The 12,111-nt window shown below is 43.9% G+C and overlaps 1 protein-coding gene across 1 annotated transcript in view; it reads right to left on the bottom strand.

Annotated features, from left to right (window-relative positions):
• Positions 1 to 12,111, bottom strand: part of tiam2a (TIAM Rac1 associated GEF 2a) — a 78,657-nt gene that overhangs the window by 35,066 nt on the left and 31,480 nt on the right. The window contains exons 4-8 of the mRNA XM_030044180.1: positions 10,572 to 11,028; positions 9,632 to 9,804; positions 7,966 to 8,190; positions 3,124 to 3,309; positions 2,175 to 2,318 (exon numbers count right to left, since the gene is read on the bottom strand). Coding sequence (XP_029900040.1) covers positions 2,175 to 2,318; positions 3,124 to 3,309; positions 7,966 to 8,190; positions 9,632 to 9,804; positions 10,572 to 11,028 — 1,185 coding nt within the window. The remainder of the gene's footprint in view (positions 1 to 2,174; positions 2,319 to 3,123; positions 3,310 to 7,965; positions 8,191 to 9,631; positions 9,805 to 10,571; positions 11,029 to 12,111) is intronic.

The following is a 12,111-nucleotide window of genomic DNA, read 5'->3' as shown; positions in this document are numbered from 1 at the left end:
AAATATATTTATAAAACGGCTGTAAACAGCAGAGTCTCACTGTAAAGCTCGCTAATTTTAGAATGCTTTACGAACTCGGCCTCCCACAAATCCTTGGACCTTTCTGGCCTACTTCCCACAGCGGATGCCGGCCAGCTCCTTACTGTACACACGCATGGCTTTGCACAAAACGGATGAGAGAGGAGGGAAGGGGATGAGGGGGAGAGCATGACTTTGGGGCAAGGTTGTCGAGCGGGGCGTCGCGCTGGTAAATGGGATTTAAGCTTAGTCAACACAGATGAGTCAGTATGGAGACTGTGGGAAGAAGACTGCTGGCTACTGCTCTGATGTTTATGCTCTGAGATATGGGGAGCTGAAGAGGAGAAGAGAGGGGGCTGAGGGAGACCGAATATGCTTGAGAGATTAGATGAGGGAGAAGCAGGCAAGACATTGTGTATTAGATACAGGTAGAGGAAGAAGAAAGGGAGGAAACTGAGAGGAGAAACAGGATAAACAGCAAAAGCAGATTAAAAGGGAGCATGGGGGAGAGACTGGCACCTCAGAGCGCTTCATTGTCCAAATCCCCGTCTAAGCAATATGCGTTATATCCATTCCACCTTGAGAAGTGAAACAGGGAACTGATGGCATCAAAATGGCCACAGAGGATGATGGGAAACCAAAACTTCCTCAACAGCCAGACAGCAGATGCAGAAACATAGCTCAGACATTCCCTTGAAGCAATTACTAGTGAATAGCTGTTCTTTATTAGCCTCCATGTAAAAAACAAAATAAGAACGATCATAATAGGACCAAACAGAGCCTTTAAGGGAAGGGGGACCCGACAGAAAAAAATAAAGAGAGGCTGTTTAATATTTAGAGTCTTTACACCAACCATCTGCTGGTGTCTGCGGGGCTGAGGCAAGAGTGGAGCCTGCTAGCTACCACATATGGCTTTTAATAATTCATGTTTGTGCTGCAGCGCCACCTCAGCCTTCTGAGCTGCGAAACGGAACTGGGCCTCATTAGACCGGCCGGCTGGAGTTCCCCGGAAAAAATAATAAGACGCACGCGCTGACAGACAAACGCGCAAACACATAAATGTCACAGAGCAGGTGGCAGTATGGATGGGGGCAGATAAGGCTAAGTGAGAGAGAGCCGACAACACTGCAAGCATTCAGGAGTAACGGCCCACTTTCTGAACAGCGCGTACACGCTTGGCCTTTCACTGTGCCAGCTCTCAAACAACACGACGCCATGCTGACTTCCGACTGGAAGAAAAGAGAAGGTAGATGATCACTGGGGGTGATCAATAGCACACTCGCACTTCCCTTCCTGCGCCCTCATCTAATGAAGAGAACTCCATAAAAGACTTAGAGAAACATGAGCAAATTAATGTTTCCTATAGCGCTTCTTAAAATAGACCACCTAATGTGGAGTATTCTCAAGAGTTGTACCTTCAGGGTAGAGAGTAGTGGATTCCAACATCAATAAATAACTAGTCTGCATGAGGCTAATTACTAAACTGAGAGGATTTAGACTGTGCTCCCCCTGTGCACCTGGGTTTGGAATGTTCCCCTGTGTTTATGTTGATGGGAGGTTTGCACTTAAACGCACGAGAAAAGGGGCGGGGGGGTAACGCAAGCTTATATGCTTCTTATTAATAAAGTCTCCTTAGGGGGAAAATACGCTCAAAGGGTTGTATGACTACAACCCTCTCTGCACATGTGAGTAAGCGATGAGTGCATGTGTTTCTGGGATGTTTTACAAGTCATGTGCGATATGCATTCAGGGTATGAGTGTTCAAGTCATCAGTCACAGGGGTGTCCCAAGAGATTTTGTGTGATCTGTATACTCGTGCATCGTGTGTATGTGTCTGTGTACAGAATGTGTGTCCAACTACTAAATTCACTGCTAAACTACTACTAACTACAACTACTAAACAAAGTAAAAATAGCATTTGTATGGGTGTCAAAATTTGCTACTTTAATGGGTAATGTTCTTTTACTGCAGTAAAGTGACTGCTGATTGGCTTGGTAGTTAAATACTTGCCACAGACCGAAGAAAAAAACATTTGACAATGAAAATAAAATGAAAATAGTTCAAGCTCGAAGTCTTAAAAATTTAAACTATCACATATTTTCCATAGTTATAATAGATGAAGAGTGTGTGTGTGTGCGTGCGTGCGTGCAAAACACCTGTGGTGCAGAGGGTCTCTTGTCCCGGCCTCTCTTGGTGAGGTTGTCCAGGCCTTTGAGCGAGGAGAAAAGGCCTCTCTTGCGGTGTCTGTAAGTCAGGGACACCGAGCGTCTCCTCAGTGTGGCCTCATCTCTGGAACAGATCTGGACAGACAGACAGACAGACACACACACACACACACACTATCAGCACTGGAATCATTTAGCTCAACAAAACCGCATCTAATCAGACCATCTAAATTAGTTTGTTTTCCCTGAGTAACGCACAAGTGAGTGTTCACAGCTCACTGTCTCGCATCTTGAGTGAAGTTTAGAATGATTAAAAGAGTTTCAAGGTTCCTGCTAGACATCAAGCAAATTAAAATTGAAGTATCACATAGAAAAAATCAAGCATCTAGACAGGAGACGCTCTTGGTCCCCTGATTCTGTCATGCACATCACTTTCACAGTTATATAAAGTCAGCATCAGCTCAAACCCACTTTCTAACATTGTGAGATTTGAACTTAAGATCACACAGTTAACATATGTGTATTACAATGTGGACAGTTCTGATTCTTCCTTATGCTTTGGTAGAAAAATTGCTTTCAATTATTAAGAAAAGTGAAGAAAGATACAGAAAAGAACAGAAATAGAAAAGAATTAAAGGAACTAAAGAGTAAGAAAAAAAGAAAAAAAATGAACATACCGAACATTTCTTTTCTCTTTAGTACACTGCTGTGTTATTGGTGTTCTATGAAAGAGAGGCAACTCTAGGCTTTGTTTTTTTAAACATTTCCCAGTAGTTTTCTCAGTAGTTTAGATGTAAGAGGCGTTGTCAGGCACAATGTGAAGCAGCTCTAAAATCACTGTAGAGCACAGCGTCTCATGGCTTATTGCGCTACAAAACTCATTCATTCATGAGTCAACTCTCCCTCCCCTGAGCCCCGTTCTGCCCGGTGCCTTCCTCACCAGTGCGTGGAAGGACGAGACAGAGAAGATGCCGAGGCGTCCAAGGGTGGTCTTGGTGGGGCGGCTGGCGATGGCCAGCAGGCTTTTCGGGTTGGGCAGTTCTCCACCTTGCAGGCTGGCCAGGTAGCAGCGCATCCTGAACAGATCCATGTTGAACCTCTCCAGGTTCTGCTCCCACTGCTGGATCTGAGGGAAGGACAAATGGTGGGGTAGAACAGGAAATTATATTCTGGTTAAGTTTAGTGCAGTGGCTCTCAACTGTATGGTGCTAAACCATTTGATATTTCTTTTGCACTAAAACACAGAAACTTTAGATTTTCCATTTGCCAAGGATGCAGCTCACATTCCACTTGATTGTTTTGGTCCTTGCTAGTCATGTGGGAACCAACAGGACTACTGCACTGGTTATCATTGACTGGTTACACACTTTTGCATCACTGAAGCTACTGACAGTGAGAGCTAGTAGTCGCCATGTTTAAATTCATGTTAAACTAGGAACATTTTGTGGTTAGCTGTCAATTGAAGAAACTGTAACTGAAAAATGTAGAAAACATGACACAGTGGAGCAACGTCAAGGTACAAGCTCTCATCATCATTTGGTCAGAAGATATTTGATGGGTGCTTGAGGGAATGAAAAGAAACAGGAAGTTATATAGGAAAATATTGTTGCATTAAAAGTACTGAGCTACAAAAAGCTCTTGACCAATGCTAATGCAGGACTATATAAAACTGCAGGATCACAGGATTAGTTATCAGAGGTCAGACACCTTTTTCTGCGATCACTACCCTTAAGTCAGATGAAACGTAAACAATAACTAGAACACGATCTAGTACCAGAGCCCATTTGCTCCCGTCTGGGCTAGTTCTTGTCTCTCGTTGTGTGGAGCTGAGGGAGTTTTGGCTTGGAGTGTGAAGGGGGTGGAGAGCAGGGAGGGTGAGACGGGAGGTAAAAGACAGAGCTGGGAGAGGGGACTGAAAGAAAGTAGAGTGGGAGAGGGAGTTTTGGGGTCAGAGGAGTACTTTCCATCAAGCTGCAATTGCTTACAGATGTTGGTGGAGGGTGGGGGGATAAACTGTGGAGGACTGATAGTGAGGGGTGACTGCATATCTAGGGGAGGGGTGAGTGTCGTTAATCCTAATGCTCATGTATAATAAACGTTGAGAGGCGATGGTGACGTTATACAGGCCACCCATTAAACCCCTCCCCCCGTCTCACCCACTCCTCACTCACACACAAAAATTACAGTTGCCTCCCTCCTCTCACTGTTTGCGCTATGTAAGTTATGAGAAGGTGCTTATTTTGTTGGCTAGAGGTTTGGTTTAATGGGAACACTCAAGTTAAACAACCTTCTGCTGACTGACTTTAATAGGTCTCATCTGCACTTGGAGGTCATTTACAATAACACACCCTATGGGGGTGTCCCATTAGGCCTCATTCACACTGGTGGCATTCTTTAGGGTTAGGAACGACATGAGTTTGGGGGAAAATGGTGTGTTGTGAACCTATGACTTCTCAAACAGCCCAAACAAAGAAATCACCATGGGAGCATACAGTGCTATGTGCTCCTAAACAAACTCTTAAACCCTTGAAAAACATAAAGCTGTGCAGCTGGCCTCTGTTAACAAGCTTCCAGTCAATGACATTCAGCCATTGTTTCCATACCAGACTTGGATCATGAAGACAATATTTTGGAATGTGTAAAGTCCGCTCCAAGAATCTGGCATGCCAATTATCTACAGTAAATAAAGGGAAAAGACATTCGACAGTGCAGTCCAGTATGGCGTCTTATCAAAAAAGAAATGACACAGGAACCCACACATCAAGCCTTATCTTTTAAAGCAGTGTCATTAAAAATCTGAATATAATGTCTAGCATGTAGAAATAGCATGTGGAAGATTTGCCTGAAGGTTAAAATACTTGTTAAGTAATGAGAACAGACACCAAAATCATCCATGTGTCCCCGATAAACCATTCACTGTGGCGCTGCGGGCTAACACTTCAGCGCACACAACACTGAGTGATAGCAGGCCACCAGCATTAACTCAGAAGTGAGAAAATGAGAACTTGTGGAGGCTTTAATCTTGAATGAAATGAAGTTTTTCAGGGGCAGGGGGCCGGCTAAAATATAATAAAATATCATATACAAATAATGTATGATTTTCATTGATTCCATTGAAAGGTGGTGGGCAAAGGGAGACTGCATGACAGCTCATCAGAAATAGTTCCAAAAATAAATCTGGTTACATAATTTATATAAACATAACAATACTGTATTTCATTTTTAAAGTTTATGAATCTACAGACCAAATAAAAAAAAAATCATAAGAAATGTTTTACTTCTTATTTTGGATATTGCATGTTGCCCACAAATAAGAGTAAGCACGGAGCACCGGACAAAATGACGTTTGTCAAAAACCTATGTATTCCTTTCGAGGGTCTGTCTGTAGGATGTTATTCTAGGTATGATTAGGTGCTAATATGCTGAACCCCATGACCTAGTACATGGATCTTCTGATGAAAGCAAAGCACATTTTCCACCCTGCTATTTTTGGTTCATTACATATAATAGAGTGTTCTGGAGGAATTGTGAAGACATTCCAGTGGGTGGGCTGAGGATGACTTCAGATGGAAAGGGAAGCAATACAGTGAAAATTTGATAAGCCTCATCCTCAGAAGCAGAGATAGGATATAATGACTTTGGTGTGTATAACCACCTATGAGCCGTCTGGATCTGTTTTGTCAACAGTCAAATACACACATCTTCGTTCAGGGATGGATAAAAATAGTTTTGATTATCAAGAGTGTGAAACATTAAACCTGATGATTCATGATGAGGTGCATTAGTAGTGGTATTAAAGGAAACTGATGCCTCAGTCTAGTTCACAAATCTATTTCCTGACATTATGCTATAGGCTTATGTATGTCTATTTCTTTATGTGATCGGCAGGCCTGCATCAATGGTCAGAGTCAATGAACCGACATGACTGCAAGGGAGGGGATATTAGTGCCCATCTGGCCTGCATATACAACTTATTTACTTCGATTTCAGAGCCATCAAGCAAGGCAGAAATGGGCCTTTTCATAGCAGATCCATATCTCTCCTTGTTCCCCTCTTTAATGTCTGCCCCTGGCTCTCCGTGTAACTCCTGATGCATAATAAGTCTGTCAATGCAACTCAATCGCAGCATCCATGTGTGTTAGGTGGCAGGGGGAGTGGACAATGGCAGATTTCAAAAGAGGTCTGCTGGCAGTGATTTCAGTGGACGTGGGTGGGGGTGGGTGGGCACTACATCAAAGTAGTGCCCTGTTGGTGCTAGACATCCCCCCTGAAACCTTAAACTTAGCCTCAGGGTGCCTGTATCAGAGTCCTGTCCAGCACCACTCTGACTCTATCACTGGCTCCATAGCCGTCTGTCTCGTTGTCTACACTGAGGTGGCACACTGGGTAATTGGAAACAGACACAAGCATGCAGTCACTCAGTCTAGTAGACAGTCTGCGACATCACCACTGATCATTACCGCATCAGCTGCCCAGAATGTTGCTCATTCTCGGCACAATTTTTCAGTTAGGTGTTAGAAAGTACTCAGCATCTTCACTCAAAGCACCTGGACATGACCCCAGTTGTTCTCTTGGCAATGCTTGTAATGACTGGACACTTCTGTGAAAGAACTGATGTGGGCGAGAACAATGACACATTCCAAATGGGCACTCCCGTGGCACTACTCTGAACCAAGAAATGTGTTTTCAAACAATAATATAATTTCTAAGGTGTTATGTTTGTTACTGAAAACTTTTATGCCTTTGCTCGGGATGTCTCAACTGCACAGACAGCAGCGGAAGTTTATTTTTTAAGTAGGTGCGTTCTTGAAGAACAGCCAATCAGTGCAGTTGTAACGCTGGCCAATCTTGCCAGCATTCACAACCATTTTTTAACCTAAACGTCCCCAGAACGTTTTCAGAACTAACCCTCACAGACACCTATGTCTGGCCCTGTGAAACTAGTCTAAGCATGGTAAGACCACAAAGAGGCACATGAGATGCCTGACCACCTGAGTAAGAGCTATGATGAAGCAGACACAAGTTCTTATATTCCACGATAAACAAAAGTTTTTGTAAAGGAATTTAATTTCTTGCTAAGCAATAGGGTGAGGGCTTTGCACCAGCCTGTAATCATCTGTATGTAGGCTACACCACGATGCTGGCTGTTAAGGCTGCGTTTTCTCCCTCAGGCTGTGAGGAGGAGGAGGAGGATAATGCATGTTGAGAGCCCATTACCAGGAAACATCTGGAATCTCAATCTGATGCTATGGGAGCTAGCTGTTCCCCTGGGCCCTCGGGATGCGTTTGGGGACTGGTGCATTTAGGCCACTTCTCCCACCCACAGCCAAAAATACAGCACAGTGCAGGCTTTTGTCACCACAGTCACAAAATCAGGAAAAATAAGTAGGGCACATCATGTGGTTGCTACATGTTTCAAGTGAAATAATGGCACACAAGGTTCTGGAGTCAAAAATCAAAACGTGGCCACTGATCAAACTGCTGCACTCCCATGGTGAAAGACAACTACCACTGTGACTTGTACCCGTCTTGTGCCATCTAGTCATAATTCTAAGATACTATGTGTAGCATTTGTGAACATCAGTTCCTCATTCTCAAATTAAAGGTAATATCTTGGTGTATTTACTATAAAAAATGAAATTGTAGTGTGGCTCTTTAATCATTTTGTGCTGGAAAAACATTGGCAACTTCTTGTTTTGTGCCATAAAGTCATCTCCATCTAGTGTTGTTTGTTTGTACTGATTATAAAAATGTCCCAAAATGAAAGTGGTACTTATGTTACCTGGTTTTCAATGGCCTTGCGGTTCTTGGGGTCGTTGACAACAGTCAACTGCAACTCGGCCATCTTCTTCATCTTCCCGTCCATGTCAATCTTTTGCAGCAGTCCACGGACCTGGGACCTCAGCAGACGCACTGTGTCCTCCTTTCCCTGGCGCTTGGCCAGCAGCGAGGCACTGGCAGAGTGGATGGCTGTCACCCAGTTCTCCAGGTCTGTCTGGTTACTGGCCTGGAAGGGAGGATGAGAACAATGAGGTTATATTTGATGAAGTAGTGAGGTCCATAGTTTTGTCTCAGGCCTGAGGGGAGAGGTTAGTGATCTGAAGCCTAATAAATCTTATACAATTGCCATTGTACTGCTATTGTATTATTCTATCATAGATCATACTAAGTTCATTGTTTGGCAAGATAGGCCTTGCTGAATCGATAAACCTAACCTTGATAAACAGCGTGTCTATGGGAAAGCACTATATTTGTTGCTGAAATCATATGGATGCATTTTCCCATTAATAAGCCATTTCAAGATTATCACTCTTTACAAAGTGATTCATTCCAAAGCGGCATGTTTGTTGTGAAATCAAATCCCACCTTCAGATTGAAAATGACTCATGGATAGCCGAGGGATGAAAGTCAGGCTATCTTCATTTTATACAGCCGATTTTCTCCTTACCTGCCTCTAGGGTCGTGTCAACTCTACTGCAGCATTTTATTAGATCTAGGCCTGGACACCGCGACTGGGATTTCACATTGTGCACTCTGGGAAGCTTGTAATCGTGAGTGCAGCAGGCTATGCGGTAAGCTGAGAGCTTGAGCCTGAATTCAGTAGTGAAATAGGTCAGTAAGCACAACGGGCAAATATGATGTGCTCTCCGACCCCTTAGGAGGAAAGTTTGGGCTTTGCTCTGGTTGTCATTTACAGGCTGGAATTGGTGAATTACTGTGTTCGATTCAAGTAAGGCTATAAAGTGTGTGGCTGGTGCAATTTATAAACCACAACTATGTACTGCAAATATGCACTGTGGGAACATGCTGCATACTTTATCTACTTGCTTCCTTTGAGATCTGTTCACAGTGTGTCTGCCCTTATAGCAGATTACATGAATCAGCCTGGACACGTCACCACACACATTCATTCACTCACACACAACACACACACACACACACACAGAGCTCGGCTACCCGTGCAGGAGCAAGCCCGTGCTGAAACATGTGGATGTGCTGCATCAAAATCACTCTAAGCCAAATAACAGTTTCTGGTCTTCATTTGCGTAATGGATGCGGTGCAGTGTTTTGCATGACAGGAAGCAAAACAATGCAGCAGCATGTTCAGAGAGCTGAGATAGCCACGCAAGCACTGGGAGGGAGACCAAGTGGAGTCTGTGACTTTCTGCTTAACTCTAAGTTCTGACAATAACAGTGTGTGTGGCATGTGGGAGAGCGCCTTGTTATGTTGAGTGACTATATTATTACATTACACAGAATCAAGTCATCATTTACATACAGAATTTGCAGAGCCTGGTAAAATATTTAACAATAAAACTTCTGATAGACAACATGAACAAAAATAAAATCTGACAAATATCCCAAACTTCTGCAAAGGTTTTGAAAGAAATGTGGACAGTGAAGCAGTTCCGTATACAATAAGCATTGTGCAAGATGGTGTACTTCACCTGGAAGAGGTAGACGTCTCCATATGTGTTGCTGAGGCAGAAGACATTCTCCTTCTTGGGGTGCTCGGGGACAGCCTGGACGATACTGTCCTCAGCCAAGAGGGCGTAACGAGGCGTCAGCTCCTGCTCTGGAGAGCCTTTCCCATATGTCTCATAGAACAACAATGTGCATCCTAGAAAGAGAGAAGAAGTAGTGAAGCAGGCATAAAGAGATGAGCGTACATGTGTGAGGGTTGCTGAGTATATTGTAGATCATAAAGCCAATCTCTCCACACCTAATGGGCTGTGCCCTAATGATTTACAGATACTATGGCCTTGTTATGTGTTATGTCTGTGAAGCGAGAGAGAAAAAAAAATCTGAGAAATGAAGTTTGGCATGACTGAGACGATGGCAGATGCCAATGACATTGAACAATAACAAAAGAACAAATGCCTCACATGCTTCAAAAAGGTTGCTTGGAATCACAAATATGTCCTTTCTTATGACTTTCCTTTGCTGCAAGTTGCAAGAGGTGCTCTTTGCTAAATACTTAAAGAAGTGTGTGTGGAAGGACAAACATGCATACTTGCACCCATGTATGTACACACACACACACACACACACACGCACGTTTGGTGGCCTGAGCTTTATCCATTTAGCTGGTAAATTCAACAGCATAATTCCCTGTAAGCTTTTAGGGTAGGGTAGAGGAGGATAGAGAATCAGTCAAAGGCAAAGTTTAATGTCACAGTCAAGGACATGATTACTGCTCAGAGAAAACCATGAGAACAAAGAGGAACCAAAAATTAAATAGTAGGACTTAAATTTAGAAAATGCAGCTCAATTTGACCCTGATGTCTGAATCTGTTTTTAAAAGCAACACGTCTACACATCCTTTTCAAATAAAGTTCAAGGGGACTGCTCCAAAACAACCCTGCAACATCCGAAGTACAAGCTCACCTTTCAGTGTCACCCAGTAGTGTTTCCACTTGCGGCGGGCAACCAGCTCCAGCTTCCTGTCCTTGTGCAGAGTGAGAAGAGGTTTGAAGGAGAGCCAGCCTGCCCGTCTCACCACTCCCTGCTCCTTCTCAAACAGCAGGTCCAGCTGCTCCAAAGAGCCCTCAGCTGACTCACTGCTGCTCTCCCCTTCTTCGGTGCCTGTGGATGGGTCTCTTCTCTCACCTCCTTCCCCTCCGTTCCCCTGGCCAATGCCAGTCTCCAACTCCCTCATGAAGTTCTCGTAGATGTTCTGGCGGAGGACATCGCTGGTTGCGTGGTGAAGGGCCCCTGATGATTGGGCCCTGGAGGCTCCCGGGAACCAGAGGAGGCTAGAGACTTGAGAGGGAGAGCTGGTGTCTGCAGTAAGGCCATCAACTCCACTGTCAAAGGCATCACTGGGGTCCTTGTACCTGGGCTCCTAGTGGGGCACACAGAGTAGAGGTGAGGTGAGGGGAGCATGCAACATACGAAGCAAAGCATGAAGGAGAGACGATGTGTTGGAAAAGTTGAAAGGGTCTGGACTGGTGGTTCTAGACTAAGTGCCTTTGAGACTAGGGCTGCACGGCTGCCAATACTGGTATTGGTATCATCATATGACTACAACCAAAACTGAACATTCGAATGAGATACAAATGTCGGCAGTGTGGAAGTTTCATCAGGTGGGTAATTTCGTACTCAGTATCACAAAGTACCCAAAGGTGGGTCTGGTCTGAAAAATGTGGTATCGGTGCATCTCTAATTGAGGCCCAAGAGTATATCTTCTGTGGTTGAAATCATAGAAATTAAATGCTCTAGCGTTTGGTTAAAATGAAAGCCTGTAGTCTCTCACGTCAGTAAAGCAGATGGTTGAGATTCACGGGTCTAGGCTGTCGAAAATGGCAGATCAAAGTAAAGGTCAGAGGTGCAAAAGATGACCAAGATCATCAAGAGTCAAGGAAACACAAAGGACCATAGAAAGGAAAGAGTAAAAGGGTAAGATCGGGACAAAGACCAAACTATCTTATTTTCAACACAGACACTTTTGAAAAATCTAGTCAAACCACTCAAACCCACTTCAAAGCTTGCATTATGGCCTCTAAATCTTTGCAGAGCTGAAAAAGTGGGACAAATTTCCTGTGATGGCACCTGGGTAGTTGGAACCCTTGAGGCTCAGACAATTTCATGTCATTTGAGGTTTGCTGTAGCTTCCCAATTCCCAAAAAGAACACTTGATGGAATTGCGCTCTTTCATGCCTAATGAGAGCCTACCTGCACTTGACTAGATTGCAGCATCAATTTTCCCGCAGGCAACTGAGTGGAGTGCTCTCAACATGCAGACACACAGGATCTGCCATGATACCGGAACGCCATCACTGTCTTTGTTTGTGTTTCACTAAGCTCCACCCACATATCTCCTCAGTGTTGTTTCACCCTAATGCCTCATTTTTTGTTCTCTCACTGTCCCTTGTTCATATTTTTCAAACTATACTTAGTGGTAAAATCAACCTGAAAGATTGGAATA

The sequence above is a fragment of the Myripristis murdjan genome, chromosome 22 (genome assembly GCF_902150065.1).
Source record: "Myripristis murdjan chromosome 22, fMyrMur1.1, whole genome shotgun sequence".
Taxonomy (NCBI): domain Eukaryota; kingdom Metazoa; phylum Chordata; class Actinopteri; order Holocentriformes; family Holocentridae; genus Myripristis; species Myripristis murdjan.
The sequence above is the reverse complement of the archived record's forward strand: the minus strand, read 5'-3'. Positions and strand labels throughout refer to the sequence as shown.